The sequence below is a fragment of the Puma concolor genome, chromosome E1, assembly GCF_028749965.1.
Source record: "Puma concolor isolate L17-30 chromosome E1, mPumCon1.1.hap2, whole genome shotgun sequence".
Lineage (NCBI taxonomy): Eukaryota > Metazoa > Chordata > Mammalia > Carnivora > Felidae > Puma > Puma concolor.
In genome coordinates this window covers 59,579,563-59,598,610 of record NC_141680.1, presented here as the reverse complement: position 1 = coordinate 59,598,610, position 19,048 = coordinate 59,579,563, and the positions used below count along the sequence as shown (strand labels likewise).

At 63.5% G+C, this 19,048-nt stretch overlaps 1 protein-coding gene across 4 annotated transcripts in view; it reads right to left on the bottom strand.

Moving 5' to 3' along the window:
* Window positions 1-19,048, bottom strand: part of SEPTIN9 (septin 9) — a 148,924-nt gene that overhangs the window by 79,422 nt on the left and 50,454 nt on the right. The window contains exon 1 of one of the 4 annotated variants that reach the window (XM_086688168.1): window positions 11,657-11,873. The exons of the other annotated variants lie outside the window; for them this stretch is intronic. Coding sequence (XP_086544294.1) covers window positions 11,657-11,711 — 55 coding nt within the window. The 5' untranslated portion in view covers window positions 11,712-11,873. Of the gene's footprint in view, window positions 1-11,656; window positions 11,874-19,048 lie in introns of those variants that run through there. 4 annotated transcript variants of the gene reach the window in all.

Below are 19,048 nucleotides of genomic sequence, written 5' to 3'. Positions count from 1 at the left end.
GTCCCCCGCTAGCTGATTGCACACACTTGTTCTCTTCGTGTCCCCCCCCCCAGTGCCCACCCGGCCACGGCACCCAGGCAGTGGTGAACTTACTCTCCTTCGCATTTTCTATTCGGTCACAGAGCCTCCAAGGGTTCACCTGCCCTGCGCGGCTTTGGGAGAAACACCTCCTGAAATGCAGGACAGACCCCTCCTCTGGGCAGAGCGGGCAGTGCGTCCCAGCAGCCAGGAACGTGACCCTGCAAGGGCACCCTCCCTCTGCTGCACGTTCCTCCCGAGAGATGAGGGCCTCTGGGACAGGCACTGTGTGACCCTGTGACCTGGCCGGCCGGTTGTGGGTGGACAGATAAATCACCCCCAGAGCCACACCCCATAAAGAGACAACCCTCCGTTAAGCATCGGGCCTGCAGGAGAAGGAGAAACAGAAGCTCCGGTGCAGCGATCTCTCAATCCCCCTGTGCCAGAGCTCCGGCCGGCAGACCACCCCCACCCCCACCCCGACGCCCACCCCCCACCGCCCTCACAGCCCCACAGGCAGGGCCCAGGCTGCCAACTGCCTCTCCCGATTCCCACCTCCGGAAGCCTCCAAGCACCAGCTGCAGGGGCCCTCACCCGCCCAGAAACTACCCCGGGTGCACCTCGTGAGCCCACCCCACCCCGCCTACTGCCCTGCAGGAGTGAGTCTTGCCTTAACCAAAAACAGAGAATTTTAGCTCAGTGTGGGAGGGTCAGGGCAGCGCCGAGCCCAGAGCTGGGGCGGCTCATGGGCCACAGAGATGACCCCTCTGGCCTCGGCGTCCTGGTGTCGGACCAGATGGGCAGCACTGAAAAGCCCCTCCTGGCTGTGACATCCCACGACCCGAGGGCCATTTCTGAAGTCGGGAGCCAGGTCCAGCAAGTTCCCAACACTCGGAGCTGGAGGGGCCCGGCCGGGGATGGACAGGGAGGGCCAGCCCACCTCCCCCGGGGGGGGCGGGGGGCTGAGGTCGAGGACCACGGCTCTGGCCACATTCCTCTGCGGCCGAACACGCAGCTGGCGGCCTGGGAAGGTGGCTCCTGGCCCGCTCACCTTTGAGCAAAGCTGCCTTCACTCAACCCAGCAACCCAAACCTGGAGCCGGAAAAGCCAGTGGGGGCCCATCTCTCTGGCCGGGGTGGGAGACCGGGGTGAGTGAGAGATTCTCCTTTTGGACGATAAACTTGCAAGGATGATATCTACTGCTCTCTTCCTGACTACAAAAGCTATTTATTACGGACGACGTAGAAAATCTGTCAGCGGCGGCCAAGACAGAAGAAAAGACATCGATACACCCACGACTCAGATAACCACGGTCAATATTTTGGCAAAGGGCCTTCCAATCTTTTTGACGTGCGTACATATGAGCGCGTCTCTGAAGCGGGCTCGTGCAGGGACACGCTCCGCGCTTCTCTCCGGGCAGCATTTCGAGGGCCACATCTCTACGCATTCGGACACTGGTTCTGTGAATTCCTCTGCAGTTCGAAGGCCCTGCTTCCAGATCCTTCTCAGAGGCTCTGACCGCCGGTCAGAAGCATTTCTGGAGCTTGTAAGAAAATAGACTGCGGGTCTCTGCCTCTTGGAGGTTCTGGTTCGGGAAGGCTGGGTGGGTCTGGCGCCTCGAGGTACGTCCGAGGGGGAGGGCAGGGGAGGGGCCTCACTAACCTCTCCACCACCACCCCACCCCGAGAATCCTGCAAAGGGAAAACCCCAAGTACCAACCATCCTGGGAACAGCCCGGCAGCCCCACCCACCCCTACCTTCCCCGAAAGTCACCCAAGGTCGCGTCCATCCAGCCTCAGCCGCCACCACTCGGCTCCCGGATGCGTCATGACCCGAAGGGCACACTGGGCACTGCTGGGGGCAGAGGCACATGTGACAAGGGGGCGTGTCGGTCACGAGGCCTCAAACCCTACCGGACGGACGGCCACACTGTGTTTACCCTTGACAGAGAAGGTCCAAGCAGCGGGGTGGGGAGCGGAGGGGGGTGTGGGCTGCACAGCAAAACACGGTTTAACTCACCTGCTGCGGGAGACACAGGCAGGGCAGAGGTGCAGCGCCACCCCCCCCCCCCGCCAGCCTCCACCGAATCTGCCTGCTTCCCCCGCCCCCCAGGACGGTGGGTCACGTTCCTCCCCACAGCCTGTCACCCTCCTGCAGGCAAGAGCAAAGCTTGTTCCTGTCTGTCCCAGCCGTACGTTGAACATCTGTGTCCCCGCCGTCACATTCTTGTATTGAGTCCTGCCCCAGTGTGACGGAGTGAGGAGGTGATGTTGCCACCTGCTTACGACACACCGGGCACCGTTCTGGGGCCCGTTCGGTTATCGTGACTGCCCCAAGACACGTGACTTTACTTGTTCCCTACTTCACAGATGGGAAGCCTCGGCCCGGAGAGGCAAACATCACAGCCTGGGTGTCCGTGAAGCCCGATCCCAGCCGGCCTGCTAAGAGCCACACCGCTCTCCAGACCCCACCGGGCCCCCGAGAGCTACGCCCTGCGGGGGAAAGGGCCCGCCACACCGGGCCCTGTGCTAAGCCCCAGGCCCCGGGCCGCCTCTCCCGAGCTCCCTGCTGCCCCGCAAGGTGGGCGCAGTCGTTTCTGTCTCGCAAACAGAGGTCTCGGGGCTGGGGGGCCGCGAGGCTGGGGCTAGAGGAGGGGCGGATTTGCTGTCCCCACCCACCGTCGACAAGCAGCCCGAGGTTTCCATCACAGCGGCCCGGCAAGGCCAGGCCGTGTAGGGTGGCACCGGGGAAGGCCAGAGGAGTAGGGAGTGAGGGCCAGATGCAGGGGCGGGGCAGGAGGACCCGGTCTGCCTTCCAGGGTGGCCTCGGGCCAGGGGGCACCTGAGTGAGCCTCGGAGGCCTGTCCACCTTGCCGGACTCTGGGGGGCCCGGAAAACTTCGCATGTAAAGTGCCCAACCCAGTGGGGCTAGCACGCAGTGAGTGCCCGATAAAGGAGACCGTTTCGGAAAATAGTAAGAACCCGTGCGGCCAGAGGACGTGTCTCTGTGAGCAGAGGGCAAACAGCTGGAAGGAGCTGGAAGGGACGGGACTTGGGTCAGAAACAAAGAATGCGGGAGGGAGGGGGCCGGAGCCTGACAGCTGGCTCCCGGGCAGAAGTCTGCAGGAACCTGGCTTCATCATTTAAATATCAGGAGAGATCTAAATATTTGAGCGCACAGGGCAGGGGCAAGGTTTCCTCCCTCAGCAGTGTCCCCAGCACCCCAGCTGCCCCACCACTCGGTGTCCCCGAGGGTCCAGCGGCTGGGCTGGGGGCAGCGGCCCCAGGAGGGAGGGAGAGGACCCTGCTCCCCCTCCCTCCTCTCCGCGCACTGGGCCCACCAAGGTGTGAGTGCGTGAGGGTCTTTCCCATCTCACCCCCAAGGGGCCCCAGGCCTGCCAAGGGTTTCTTTTGTAGCTCAGCAAAGCAGGCCTTCCTGACTTGTTCCGGTGAAGGCCCAGGACTTCAAGCTCAGCCTCGCCAACCTGCTCCCCACCTCTCCTCCCGCTAAGTTAACAAATCGGGTGCCTCTCTCCACCTGGATTATTCACCACCCGAGTCCCTCCCAGCTCACCCAGCCTCTTGACCAGGAGGAGAGACGGAGCCTGCGTGCTTGTCACACCTCCACGTGGGCCTGCCAGCGCGGCCCCCTCCCCGCTCAGGGCCCAGGACACCCTCTGCCAGGTGCGGCCACACCAGGTTCTCCCACGCAAAACTACCAGTTGGCAAAAATCAGAGGAGAAGCCGGCTAGCACCGTCTGCCTGGAGACCCTGCCTGGTAAACTCCCACCTGGGACTCTGGTTACGTGCTCCTTCCTCCAGGAAGCCCTCCGGAACCTACACCTCTCAGGCCCGTGCCTGGATCCCCAGGACCTAGGACAGAGCTGGCACTGAGCTGGTGCCCACAGATAAACCAATGAGCTGGCCGCCTCCCCCCCGCTCACTGATCCTCTCCCGGCCCTCCAGAGAACACAGGGATTCAAGCACTTCATTTTGAGCCGGAGGAAAAGCCAAAACCCAGCTACTTTACAGAGCACGCCTTCCCCTGGCTTTTTACGGGGGACAGGAGGCAGGGGACAGCAGAGAAGACCGCCCCTCCAGGCCTGGTTTGAAGCCAGGAGAGCTTGAATGCTTTTACTGTAGATAATATCGGTCTCCAGGGGACACGGGGCAGGGGCCTGGCCTACCACTTGCAGGGAAACCGCCCACCCACATGGAAAGGAGGGCCAAACAGCCCTGCTCAGAGCCGGCTTCCTGCACCCAGGGAGGGGGCCGGCCCGGGCACAGAATGAGATCCTGCCTGGGACAGAATGGGAATCTGCCAGACTGCTGGCCCTGACGGTCAGAACCAGAAACATCTCCATCTTCCAGGTCAGGGCCCAGGGGAGGGGAGACAGCAAGGTGGCCCATGTTGGAGACTGCTCTTCTCTTCCCACCGAAGAGAAAGATGATGCTGTCCATCGCCCAACTTCCCACGGGCAGAGAGAGGCCTGGGTGGTTCCCTTCCTCAATTCCAGGGGGACCCTCGGCTGCAGCCACCCACAGGGAGGTGCCCAGGACCCCCAGGCCCTGCCCCAGGGGACGGCCTAAAGTCCAGCAGCAATGACAGCTAGCCATTAGCCAGAGCTCCTGGAAGGACCAGGGAAGGAAGTGGGTTTGGGTCAGGAAACAAGACAGAGGATCATCAAAAAAGACCGGACACCGGCTGCAAAAGACACAGGTTCCAGCCCCTCCTTGGACAACTGAGAAGGCTGGGCTCGGCGGGGTAGCCGCCCTGGAATTCTCCACTGCGTCCAAATAAGCCCCAGGCTGCAGGATAAACCCACCTCCCCACCACCTGCAAGACTGGACCTGAGCACCCCCGCCCCCCACCTGTACCCAGAGAACAACCATGGAACCCCCAGCCAGACAGCCCACCCCTCAGAGACCAGAGGAGGAGTGGAGTAGATGGGAGATGGGGGGCGGGGGGGGGGGGAGATGGGGGTGGGGGGAGATGGGGGTGGGGGGTCCCCCCCCCCACTTCCCCTTCCCCATCTCCACTGGCTTTCCCAGGAAGCTACTCCAAGTGTGTGAGGGCAAAGGCTCCCGGCCTTGGGGACAGGGACACAGGAGGCTCTCAGCCACGGGTGGGAGGACACACACATGCAAGGCCAGGGGCCCTGGATTTTCTGGATTTTGCAACTCGGTCCAGTGGAGGGAGAAGGCCAGAGTCTGTGGAAGGTCACCCTCCCAGGAGGGGCCGTTAGAGACTCAGGAACCCGGGAGTGAGAGTGGACAAGGGGAAGCAACCAGACGCAAGAAAGAGGCAGGCCTGGGCTCCCCTCCTCCCCTGCAGCCCCACTCTTGCCAGAGCCTCAGGGTGGGCGTGGGGACTCCACGGACACCGGCGCTGTCCCCTCGTCCCTCCGCCTAAATCTCTGGGCGCTGGCGGCACTTCAAAAAATGACGACAAACTTGGGAGTTTCTAGAACGTCTCCCGGTCCGGGCTGAATAGAGCCTCCAGACTCTTGTCGCGACCAAATTAAACAGCCTGTGCCCAGAAATGCCCCAGGCGCCGGGGGTGTCTAGGGACCGACTGCTGGGTCTGTTTGGCTGCAGATTACAAACCCCGAAGCTTCTGGGACCATGTTCCAGAGAGTTCCGGACAGTTCGGTCTCGTAAGCAACTCAGAGAGCCTCCAAATTTGGGAAAAACTGAGAGGTCTCTGGAAAGAAAGCCACTGTTTGACCATTTTTCCTTAGTGGCTTTGTCAAGAGAAAGCGCAGGAACTCATTTCTGGCTGAGTTTCTGGGATGAATCAAAAAAAAAAAAAAAACCTCCTGGGACCTAAACCTCTGATGCATCTCCCACCGGAGCCCCCCGGTTGCCCAGGGCCCCTCGCTGCAAACCCAGCCCACCATGCCATGCACAGCACCGCGTCTTTGAGGGTGTGCGGACTACAGCCCGCTGTCGCGGCCACGGAACAGAGAGCAGAGGCACAGGAGCTCCGAGCCCAGCCGGGAGCACCTGGTCTGGCCAGGCAGGCAGGTGGGACTCCTTCCTGGGTTTGGGGACCGACACGGATCCCTGGAGCCTGGCCCCCGGGTCTTGGCTGCCAACCAAGCAGGGGTACTCCTATCTGTACCCCAAGGAGCCCCTGCCCAGCAGCACATCAACCCAAGTCCGGGGTGGCTTGGCCGATAAACTAAGGAAGGGCGGCAGCTGGGCTGGACGTCTGAATGCGCCTCCCCTGCCCTCCTCCCCTGCCCTCGGGGCACACACGGAGGAGGAGGAGGAGGGGGGGGCCCCCCTCTGCCCTGCAAGTGCCAGGATATTAGTCTACAGCACCGAGGAGCAGGCTGGGGCCACGGTTGCTGGGCCGAGAGGTCCCGGCTCCTGCGGGGCGGGTGCACCGTCTGCACGTCGGGGTTTGCCTTGGAGCCACCGCCGCCTCACGCGGGGGCCACCGCGTCACCGCCCCCCGCCAGCAAGACGGCCTCCTCCGCAAACGTGGCCTGAGCGAGCGTGCGCCGTGTGCTGGGCACCGTGCCGGCCGTGTGCCCGCCACCCGCCCCGGGAGCTTGAGCTGTGGGCTTGCTTCTCCAGGCCGGGGAGCCCCCCAGGCCCCCGTCCTGTGCCCAGGCTCCTCGTGCCCTCGGCTTGCCCTCGCCGCCCCCCTCGGTCCCAGATGAGGCCGTTCTCCTAGCTCAGTGCCCACACACAGTCGGGACTTGCACAGGGCCACTGGACCCAGAGGACGCCCCCGCCAGCACGTCCCCTCCCTGAGACAGGCTCCCCGCCTGGCTCACCTCTGAGGAAGGCTGGCGGCCCGACCCCCCTGCCCGTCTTCAGCGAGGCGGTCCAGCACGAGCCCATGTCGCTGCTGTAAGGCAGGCCCGCGGGTCCACCCACCTGCGGTGCTTGGGGGTGGCAGGCGGCAGAGGGGGCTGGGTGACCTCTCCAGGGAAGGAGCCCTACAGCCCACGTGACCCCAGCCTCCACCCTGACAGGCAGAGAGCGGTGGCACCCTGGAGGGAAGGTCTGCCAGGTCACAGGAGGGGCTCCCTTGGTTTGGCCAGCAGCCTGAGCGTGTGCCGGAACCAGAGGGAGCCTGGGCGGGCTCCACAGGCGTGACGAGTCTGCAGGCTGACCTCACTGTCCGGCCTCACCCCCGGGGGGACCAGACTGGCCCTCGCCGGCGGCCTTGAAGCACCTTCCATCACCCAGGCGCCCACACCCACCTGCCTCTTGCAAATACCCGCCCCATCCCCCAACTCCAAGAGCGGCACCCACCACACCCCCAAGAGCAGAACCTGTGCCCAGTGCTGCCGGCCAAATCCGCCGAAACCCCAGGGCAACGCTCGCAGGGAGGGGAAACTGAGGCTCAGGCTCGGCCGCTTCCCCGGTGCTTCCAACGGCAGCATTACACCACGTGGGCTCTCTCAAAGGCCCGCCCCCTGTGGACCCCGACTTCCCCCGCCTACCTCTCCCCCCACCCCCCCTCCATCCCCCAGCCCAGGTCTGACGCTCAGCCCAGCCCCGCGGGGAAGCCGATGACAGAGACGCTTCTGCTACCCCGTGCGTGCCCGGTCCCGTGCTCTGGATGCAGACAGCACCAGGCCAGTGCTGCGGGTGGCAGCGGGACCCCCAAGAGGGCCGCCCCTCACAGCTGCAGAACAGACACGGGCCAAATCCCACACCCGGCTCCTCCAGCCCACGTGAGCGACCCCACCTCCGCGCGGCTCCCGCCTCCCGCTGCAAAGGTGCGACCTGCAGGGAGGTGGCGTTCACCGGAGGCCTCGAGTCTTGCTGGAAAGCAGGGTGCGCCGTCACTCAAGAGGTCCACGGGCATTAATTAGGGACAGGTCTACACCCGTCACCAAGCAACGGGCCTCGTCCTTCTGGGAGGAAAGGTGCACCTGGACCCAGCCGTCGAGGGTGTCTGGGCTCCCAGATGAGCAGGCTGGTCCACGCAGTCCCATCTCCCTGCCCCCAGCCCCCCACCCCCCACCAGCCTGCTCTTCTGGGCCCAGAGCCTCCAGGGCGCGCCTGGGAGGGTCCTCCACCCGACAGGCATCCGGCGAGGCATCCGGAAGGGCGGACACAACCCGTAGGCGACAGAGCACAGCTGTGGGTCCAGAGCACCTAGGTTCTGGGCCGCACCGAGTTTCAGCAAACATGAAGCACTTTCAGGATTCCTCTACCGCATGCAAATACGGTTGCAGCAAACAGCGCTGAGGAAAACAGGCCAGCAGCTGGCACTCGGAAGGGCTTTGTTACACAAAGGCCGGAGCCGTAACAGCCTTCACGATAACAGATTTGGCCCCGCTCTCACTCGAGAACGGCCTGTCCAACTGCTCCGTCCACCGACCCGGAGCGAGATCGGGGACGGAGCCGCCCCTCCTGTCCCCCCCCCCCCCCCCGATCGCTTGGGGCGCTGAGGTCACCTCCAGGCCTACTTTCACGGGGGGGGGGGGGGGAGGGTGAATAGGGAACAAAACTCTCTAAAAAAAAAAAATCACAAGAGCAAAACACAGAATCCTTTTCTTGCCCCTATATGGGGTCCTCCAGAGAGCTCTGAGTTCACCCTTCAAAAAGGAAAGGCCAGGGTGGGAGGTGAACGCCCACGAAGGGCACTGCCGCCCCCTCAGTGCCCGGGGCAGACGCGAACCTGACACACACATCCACGACTTCTAGAAGACGGGCTGAATCCCCACCTCACCTCCACCAGGTGACAGAGCCAAAGAGAGAAGGGTGCTGCTGCCCAGGGCAGGGGGCAGACGTGCCCTGGACACGGGGCATCCGCAGATCCGCACACCCGGCACACCCACCCGGGGCAGCTCTCTGCCTGCCCCGAACACCCGCCCGGCACCCCACAACGGGAGCCTTCCCCTCTGCCCTAGCCTGGACGGCTCACTAGCTCCAAACTCCCAAAGACACCGACGAGGGCCCTCTGGCCGCCCCGCAGGATTCCAGCATGCTAGGACCGAAAACCACGGCCAGCATCGCCACGGCTCCCGACCGGCCGGCCTCTGGCGGCGGCCCCTGGAGCTTCTGTTCTTCGGCAGCGAGCACGTGCCTGGCGACCTGCCCTCTCCGACCGCCCCGGAACTATCGGGGCGCAGCGACCGCTGCGGGGCCGGCGGTGCCCTCCCCACCCCCCTCGTCCTACCTTGCGGAAACCCAGATGGCACGTGGGCAGCCCCACGGACACACACCGGCGCTCCCCCGGCTCTACGCTGCTGCCTCCCTCCCCAGGACCGTCCGAACTCCCGGCGGGCACGCCTGGCCCTCCGATCCGCTCCAAAGGGCCCCTTCTCGTGCCCCGTTCTCCAATGGGTCGGCTCGTTCCGGCCTCCCCCACTTCTGCTCTGCCGCCCGGGACCCGAATGCTCTTCTCCTTCCTCGCGCGAATGAATTCCAACTTTCGCCCAAGGTCTGCCTCCCCCACAGCGACCTTTCTCAGCCGGGGCTCTGCCAGATTGTATCACTCACTGCAGCTCTGGGTCCTCCACGGTCTTCCTCCGCCGGCTCCTGGCCCACGTCCGTCCACCCCAGGCCCAGTCGCCAACGCCCGCTCCACTCCAAGCTCCTGGGGCACTTAGGGAGGCCATTCCGGTCCCCGAGCTGGGCGAGAACGGCCCTAGCACACGCTTCCACTCGGAAGCCCAGAGGGCTCTAACACCGACTCCTGTGCCTTTGGGGCACTTTCGACTGCCCAGAGCACACAGCAGGGGGACCGGTGCACGCACGGAACCACACGGAACCGGAGAGTCCCTAAGAGCGAAAACTCTCCCCCTGGAATCACAACACCGCCAACTGTCGCAGCAGGCTGGTCTCAATGAGGCCATTGTCTCCGACCAAATGAGAGGGTCAAGAAGCCACCTGGGAGGCAGCACAGAGGCGGCCCGCATCTCCAGATGGGGCAGGTCGGGGTCAGGATGGAGTTACACGTGGGGACCCCGAGGCAGAAGTGCTGTAACAGCTGTAGGACCACACCACCCCCAAGTCTCCGCCTCCCCATCCGGCCTCGGGGTACCGTGGAACCCTGCTGTGCCCCCAGAAATCCCAGCCCGCCTGGCCAGGCCGTTTTCATCTCAGGATCTCGCAAGCCAACCCAACTCCCACAGGCCACCAAGCGAATGTACACACAGCGCGGGGCCTGAAGGGGGCAGCCTTCTCCAGACGGGGCGGGTTCTGCCACCAGGACACTTAGGAGATGAAACGCCCTAAGTGCCACAGTGGGAGTCCCAAGGCAGCGGCTGCAGGAGAGCTACGCTCTGGGCAAGCAGACGTGGGGAGACCCCAGTACGAGCACGCTACCCGCAACGTCCAAACAGCAGGGTATGAGCCATCATGGCTCCGCTGAACCGGAACTCCCCTAGTTCCCCCGGTGTTCAGCGCCAGAATCACAAGAGTGTTCCCACTACGGAGTCAGCCAACAGCGGGCGCGTCCTCCGCAAGGGTGTGCCGGCCGCTAGACCCCAAACCCTCTTGTCTCCTGACACCCCTGCTCAAGCCAGCCCAGACCCAATCCCGAATCACAGCCGCTAGGGCTCTGCTCGGGATCCAGCCAGACTCTGGTCCCCAGGAGCGCGCCCGCAGACGCGGCTGACCCCGGGTGGAACATGAGCACTGCAGAGCCCCGGACACTCAGATGCCAGCCCTGGCTCTGCCCCCCGGTGGCTGGACGACCTCCAGGCTCGGCCTGGCACCCGGACGTCCAAAACTCCTTCCAGCCTAGCCTCCCCAAGGCCGGGCCCACCGGAGGCCGCCGGGAGCCCCTTCGAGGGGCGTGGGCTCCAGGTCCCAGCAGAGGTAGGCCCGCCCCTCAGAAATCCGGCCCCAGGAGCGCCGAAGACTATTGTGTGAGCTTCCCTCCCGACCGCTTTATTTACTCCCCAGGACGCAGGACGCAGAGCCACAGGCAGTCACGAGGACGCACGAAGGCGCGCGCGCGCGCACACGCGCGCACACACACACACACACACACACACACACACACACACACAGGGTCGGAGCTGGGAAGCCCCGCGCCCTCGGAGGGCAAAGCCCCCTAAGTCTCGGCACACTCTGTAAACCCCGAAGGGGGGAGGGGACCAAAAGGCGCTCCCTACCGGCACTCAGGCCCCAACTCCCCAGGAGGCGGAAGGGGGGGTGTCCCCAGGCCTCGATGGGGGCCACAGGGGCGCCCCCCTCTAGACCCCGCCGGCCCGGGCCGTGTCCGCTCGGCGGCCTCCCCCAGCCGGAATTCGACTCGGTCGGGCCCCCCGAAGCTGGTGTGGGGGAGGGCGGCGGCGCCCGGGGCAGGACGCAGGGGCGGGGGACGGGCTCCCCGACCCGCCGCGGGGCCGCGGGGGCCCGAAGGCCGACGGGGGAGCGCCGGAGGGAGGGGACCGAGTGACCCCCGAGAGGGAGCCGCGCGCCCGGGCCGGTGCCGCGGGCGCCCCTCGAGCCCTCGAGGGGGCTGTCGCCGCTCGGGCAGATACAATAAAAGGAAGGAAGCGGGGAGGCAGCGCGGGGCCCGCCGAGGCGCGCGGTCCCCCGAACCGGGTCCTCCACGTAGGCGACGAGGGCGCGGGACCGGGGAGGGGGGGGGGCGCGGCGTCAGGGCGCCCCCTCGGGGGTCCCGCCGGCCCCTCTGCGCGCCCGGCACCCACCTTCGAAGTCCGAAATGATCCCGTCCAGCTGCGCGTTGACCGCGGGGTCGGACATGGTGGCTCGCGCGGAGGGCGGCGGCGAGGAAGCGCCCCGGAGGCCCGGGCCCTGCGCCCGCGCTCCCGCCGAGCAGAGCTGGCCGCCCGCGCCCCTCGGCCCCCGGGCTCGGCTGAATGAATGGGGGAGGCGGGCGGGCGCCGGGCCTCGGCTCCCCGCGCCCCCGCCCCGCCCCGCCCCCGCCGCCCGGGCGGATCAGGTTCCCGCACCCGGCCCGGCCTCCGCGGCTCGCACTGGCTGCTCCGCCCGCCCGTCAAGGCCTGGGGCTGGGGTGGGGGTGGTGGAGGGCTGGGGCCCGAGCGGCCGCCGCGGGGACAGGCCGAGTCCTGGGCGCGCGACCCGGCGCCCCGCTCCGCCCCGCCTGGCCCCGCGCCCCGGGACGGCGACCGACGCGGCCCGGCCCCTCCCCCCCGGACGCCCCGCCGCGGCCAGATGTGGGCGGATGTGGGGGCCGGGCGGCGGCGCGGGGGCGGCGCCGAGGGGGGGAAGAGATTCCTCCCCTTCCCTGGGGCGCAGGGTTCCTCCTGCGGGAGGTTTTATTTACGCAGCCAAACAAAGTTCACCGCCGCCCGCCGCCGCCGCCGCCGCCGCCGCCGCCGCCTTCCCGCGCTCAGCGCCTGCAAGGGTTAAGCGCCGGAGCTGGCGGGCCGCGGGACCCCCGCCTGTTGGCCCGGAGCCGCGGGGCGAGGGGCGAGCGCGGGAGTCACGTGGCCAGGCGAGAGGTCCGGCCCTCCGGCTACTCCCCACCCCCACCCGACCACCCCCGGGGTGACAGAAAAGGTGCCAGTCTACCGGGGGCGTGGGGCAGGGAAGAAGGAGCGCCCGGGCCACAACGGCCAGGGACGTGTGCCCACCCCCCCGCCTCCACACTAAGGGCCTGCTTGGTGGCCCAGCGTAGACCCCGGTCTTCCCCCGGTAAGGCAGAGATATTTCACAGGATCTGAAGGAAGGGGTTCCGGAATGGGAGGCAAGGGGTCTCCCCGTCTCCTCTGGACCTCAGGCGGGGCCTTGCCCTCCAGGACACAACTTCTGCACTTCCCCATCCATTCCCAAATACCGATTAAATGCGCAGGCAGGTCCTCCAGGAGGCTGGGGACAACAGGAGGGGTTGGAACTTGAGAAGCAACACGACAGAGCCCCCAGGACCAGGACGGGCCCTCCAGGTCTGGCACCTACAGCGGAGGGGACCTCCCTTCCACTGCCCTGGCTGGTTGGTTGGGCGCTCCTGTCCACTCTCCCCCTTGTTATCTTAGACCCAGAACCTCTGTCCCAAGTCAGGCCGGGTGGCAATACACCCTCCGGGCTGGCCACCGTCCCCTCCGTGTGGCATCTGAGCGCCCGAGAGCTCATCCTGGGTCTCAGGTTGGTGACTGCCACTCCTCTCCCAGCCCCTACACCCCTGGTTCTGAAAGATCCGCTGAGGCCCGCCTGCCACCCCAGTGCTTCCCCACCTCTTTGAGAGAATACACCGGGTTCAGGGGGGCCTTTATCAAATAGATGAAATCAAGTCCTTTCTTTTTAAAGAAAAGCGGTCACTCCCTCCCTCATGCTTTGGATATTTTGAACTATTTTCAACCAAGTGAGTTTGTGGATGTGGAAGCGCAAAACCACAGACATTTCGGAGGCGCAGGCCCCGTCATCTGCCTGGGAGCCCGGGGTTCAAAACCGGAGTCACCAGCGGCATTAATGGCCCCCGGATGGTTCCCACGCCAGCCCTGGCCGCTTCCAACCCTCTGGGCCACCTGTCCGTCCCGCGTCTGGGAGTTTGGGGGTCCCCCGCCCGTGAGGCACGGGCTAAGCACACGGGCCCCTGGAAAGATGCCGGTCCACAGCGTTATTCGCCAGCGTTTTTATAAAAAGCACCTGGCGAGCGCAGACACACCCACGTGATTGTTCTCCCGGAGAGCTGGCATTCAGTACCACCAGACTGGCACAGGGGCGGCTTCTCGGGCATTATTCATTTCCACTCACAGCGGAGCCGAGCAGGCTTAGGCTTATCTCCTCGAGGAGCCCGGCCAGGGTGTCCGCCTCACCCAAACGCTCCCCTGTGGGAACGCAGAGGACAATGGCAGGAGGGAAGCGACCTCCGCGGCCAGAAAGCGCCCCACGGCGGCACGGCCGAGCTCGGGAGCCCATCCGGGCCGCGCCCCCCCCCCCCCTTCGGCTTCACCGCTGGGGCTCCCGTTGCCAAACCCTGACACCTCCAGGTGAGGAGATTCCCCACACTCCCTCCAGCAACCCAACCCAGCGCTTGGCCACACTCCCAGCCAGGAAGTTCACCCTTGTATCTAACCAGCTTCTCTAATTGTACATCGTTTAGTGCCTCCTTTTTTCTGTCCTCAGAGGAGATGGGAAACAGCTGGGCGCCACCCTTCCCATAATAAGGACCTTCTCCAAACTCGAAGATAATCTGGCCCGCTGCTGGGCCTTCTCTTTCTCAGCTTGGATCATCCATCTGGCCCTGTCTCAGCCCTGCCTGTGATCACCTCTGATCTCTGTGTCCAGCCTGTAGCTCCAGGACTTGAGGAGGCCTGATGCTTATGGGGAGGTGAGGGGCCCCCAGCCCCCTCCTCGGGGCAGAACGGTCCAGGCCAGGGGCAGGACGGGCAATCCTGGCGGGGACGCTGGGCAGAGAAAGGTGGCAGCAGCAGAGAGAGGACGGTGAGCTGAAAGGTGGCAAGAAAAACAGAACTGTAAGGCCTCCGCGTTCCGTCACGGCGCACTCTTCTAAGACCACGGGAGAAGGTAAGACTGTCTGTAGGCCTGGCCCGAGGGGAAGGTGTGACCAGAGGGACAGCGGAGGGTCCACCTACCTCACGGGTCCCCCATGAGACCCTATAGTGGGTGCTCTGAAAACACACGCCCACCCGAACCTCGGAATGGGACCTGATCCGGCACACGCATCTCTGCTGATATAATTAAGGGGAGGATCTCGAGATAGGACCACCCTGGGTTAGGCTGGCCCCTAAATCCAATGACAAGTGTCCTCACGAGAGACCAAAAAGGAGGAGATGCAGAGAAGGCCATGGCAAGTCAGAGGCAGAGCCCGGAGAGATGTGGCCACAAGCCAAGGAACACTTGGGACCCGGGAGGCTAGAAAAGGCAAGGAAGGCGTCTTCCCTCAGAGGGAGCAAGGCTCTGCTGACACCTTGGCTTCCAGCTTCTGGCCTCCGGAACATTAGAGATAACATTTCTGCTGTGTTAAGCTCCTCGCGTGTGGTCCTTTATAATGGTGGCCCCCAGACAGTCTATGGACATTGACCCCATCGACGCCTCCCCAAGAGATCTACAGACCGCAAAACCTGCTGTAGGTCAGGAACGCTGCCGGGCAGGTGGCAGTCCTCGGGGGACTGGGGGGGCTGGGGACACGTGGGACAGCAAGCAGCAAGTTTTAGTAAGAACACCTGGGGGCCAGGGATGGGCAAGAAAGGTGTGAAACGAAGTCCAGTTCAGGCCTTTCTGGAAATGGGAAGAGAAACCCCACAGGTCAGGCCCCGGTGGGATGAGCCTTGGGAAAAAGAGAGAGGAAATCGATGGGAGGAAACAGCCGTTTGGCTCGAAGTCAGTATCCATGACCCCGGGCTCTGTGTGGGGATTGGGGAGCAGAGGGAGGACAGTGGCTTTGTGCCTGCCCGCCCGCCCTGGGCCTTTGGACAGGACACCCTGTTAAGTGGACCATCTGTTTCCTCATGGACCAGGGCGAAGGCCCATGGTCTCAGCTCTGCCTGGGCCTGGAGCACAGTAGGGCCTCCCGGAGCTCCAGAGCCTTGGACCCATCGGCTGCCGGACCTTCCACAGCTCCCAAGTTCCCTCAGGCCGCCATCTTTGTAAATGGTTGCACCATCCACCTAGCGGCTCAGGCCGAGTGTCCGGGCATTGCCCTCGGGTCCCCTGTTGCCCTCACCCCCGCATCCAGGCCATCAGTGAGTTTCCACCTCCAAGATATCTGCAGGCCAGGCTGCTTCTAACCTCAAGTGCCCCCAACACGGGCGGAGCAACCCTAATGTTTAACAACCTGCCCGCATTTAACACCGCATAGCATTTCCTACCTACAGATAAGGCACGTTGTGGACTTCCAGAACACAGAGGATAGAGTAAAATGTAATAAAATACTTAGGAAGTGTGGATGCTATATATGCGTTACCTTCGTCTTTGAGGCGATTACTTGTCAGTAATTCCTATTATATAAGTCTAACGGATGATTTCATCATGCACCTTGTTCCTAACGGGGGCATTTTGTTACTGTGCTAAAATACACATAACATAAAATTCATCATTTTAACCACTTTTTTTTAATGTTTACTTTTGAGAGAGAGAGAGAGAGAGAGAGAGAGAGATGGTGGGGAGAGGGGGAAGGGACAGAGAGAGAGGGCTCTGAGCCGGCTCCGAGCTGTCAGCACAGAGCCCGATGCGGGGCTCAAACTCACCAACCGCGAGATCGTGACCTGAGCCAAAATCGGACGCTCAACCGACCGAACCACCCGGGCGTCCCTTAAACCACTTTTAGGAGCACTAAAGCACATCACGCTGTTGTAGACCCGTCAATACCAACCACCCCCAGAACTGCTGTCGTCGCCCCAGACCGAAACTCTTATTCCCATTAAACAACAACCCCCTGTGTTCCCCTCTGCACCCCCAGCCTATGGCAGTCACCATCTTGCTTTCTGTCCCCGTGAATGTGGCTACTCTAGGGAAAGTCCTACACGTGAAGCCTTAGTGTATTTGTCCTTTGTGCCTGGCTTATTTCACTGAGCGCAATGTCCTCAAGGCCCATCCGTGTTATCGTCTGTCAGGATTTCCTTCCTTTTTAAGGCCAATGTTCCATTGTAGGTACATTCACACCACACTGTGTTTATCCAGTCATCCATCAGTGGACGTCTGGGCGGCTCCCACCTTTCTGGGCTGCTGTGAATAACGCCGCACAGAACGTGGGCGTGCACATATCTCTTTGAGTTCCTCTTTAATGCTTCTGCGTATTTACCCCGAAGTGAAATTGCCAGATCGTACAGTAATTCCGGGTAATTTAATTTTAAGCGGTCAGTTACGTCTATTTTTTTGTTTTGTATCTTCCATAAGACAGTTAAGTTCTGTTTTTTATGTGATACGTGATTAAGTTTCCAATAACGGCGGCGTCGAACGACCAGCTCACGAAATAGCTCAGAACGTAAGAGCTGGCTGTCCCCCCACTGTCGCTCTCCGCCCTGCATTCCCGTGGAGCCTCCTGACCCACCTGCTGGCTTCCGTTCTTGCTTCCCTCCATCCAGATCCCAAGGAGGCTTTAAGATCAGATGACGTCACCTCCCATGGCCTTGTTCACACTTAGAAACAAGTGCAAACTCCTTCCCTGGGTTGCCAAGGTCCCACACGCCCTATCCACCCTGCCTACTCCTTGGCCTCCACACTGCCTTCTGCCCCAGGACATCTGCCTTAGCTGTTCTGCCCGGAGAGCATCCCCTAGGTCTCCCCGCCTAGGTCTCCCCCACTGCTGGTTCCCTGTCTGTCATTTCTGTCTTAAATTTATCAGAACCACTATCCCAGGGTCCCCCCGGGAGACCGCCTGACAAAGCTGCTTCCCTGCCTCCAGGCATACAACCGGGGACTCCCCGAGAATGCATCCAATCCCTTTGGAATGGCAAAGTTCAGTCTCCTTCGCGGGACGGCAGGGTCGCGGTGACTCCTCACAGGGAGTCAGCCCACAGCGGGGCACATTCAGAAGTCACTCGGCCACCGTGCAGACCTCCCCAGCTAGACGGTCAGGATGACAGGCAGGGCGCCGTCTGCACCCGGCCCGAGGCTCTGGGACCCCATCTCCCTTCCCACCGCCCCGCGACCCCGACGGCGGCCACGCTTCGGGCCGCGGAGTCTCTGAGGCTGCCCGATTTTGAATCTTCCCGTGAAGCCTGTCTGTGGGTACAGCTGACATTTAATCAGTGCGTAGGTTACACAACACCCTTACACCATCTGCCCGGCCGCTTAAATGCAACCAGAAGGTTTCACTTCAAAGGGGAATGCCGTTTTCTTAACACATGATTAATCTGTTCCCCAGACTCCCCAGTTATCGCCCCGGCCTGCTTTGTTCAGAAAATTTACAGCGAACCCTGACCACAGCAGCCTGGGCCTTATCTCTGAGGTAGGGAGCTTTCTAAACAGAGTAGGGCTCTTCTAAATTCAGGCTTTCGAGTCACTGGAGGGAGCGGCTGGTCTGCAGGCCCCGGGCAAGCTCTCAGGCCTCCCGCCCCAGCGCCCCCCCAGCCCCGCTGACAGGTGCTCCCGCGTCCAGCCTCTGGCTCGGCCTGCGGCCCCGCCGTTTTCAGTTTCACTTGTAAATTTTACTGCAGTGACATGAAAAACCACTGGGACCACGGGAGCCAAGGAAGGGGCAGCGGCCGCTCGCACGGAGGGACAGGAGACTCGTGGGAAACCGTGAGCCTCCAAGGCGACTCCTCGCCGGCCGAACCCTAGCTTGTGGTTCCGGCACGTCACTTATTCCTCGGCCCATCCGATGGGCTTGCGGTTGGCAAACCCAGGCGTCCGGGTCCCCACCGTGGGCTTGGTGAGTTAGCACCCAGATAGGAAGCGGGAGGAGGAAGACGGCGATGGATGTTTTAGTCCTGAGTGCTCCCTCTTTACACGGTCCGTTGCTACTCCGGCCCCCCAAACAGGGCTTTGGGACGGACTGAGGTCCCCAATTTGCTAGCAGCCGTCTGAGGTCAGAGGTTCGGAGACAGGCTGGGGCACACGGCATCCCACGCGCCCCGGCTGATGCGGAGGCACCCCCTTGCCCTCCCGGGGGCTCCAGAGTCACACAAGGGGCCTCGAAGGAGTGGCCGGCCTGGTACCAACCCAGCCTGGAAGCAGCAAGCGGCTGTCCACCCGGGGCTGCCAGGACACCTGGCTGGGCCACACACCCGGGAGGACAGGCCGTCCCCTCGGCGTCCCGACCTCCTCACCGCTTTTCTCAAGCAGGCACCCTGCTCTGCGGGCTCAGCGGCCGGAGGCAGCGTGGGGACAAGGGCTGAGTCACCGGCCTGCCCGAGCTCCACGTCAGCAGGAACAACAGAATCTGAGCGGGATCCGAGCTGAGCAGAAAGAACAACAGGCCCTCTGCGGCCAAACTTATATTTAAAGTCGCCGCCGTGACCGAGGTGACGTCGTCCCCAGGGAGCCGCCCGTCCGCCTGCCGCCGTGGACTACGGCCACACGCCCTGACAGTGTCCCCGTCCGCTGCCCAGGAGACGGCCAGCAGGTGGGAGGAAAGCGTACTGAGGTTCGGAGAGGCGGCCGTCAGCACAGGAAGGGCAGGAAAGGGGGAGCCTTCCTCTCTGCGCCCTCCTTTC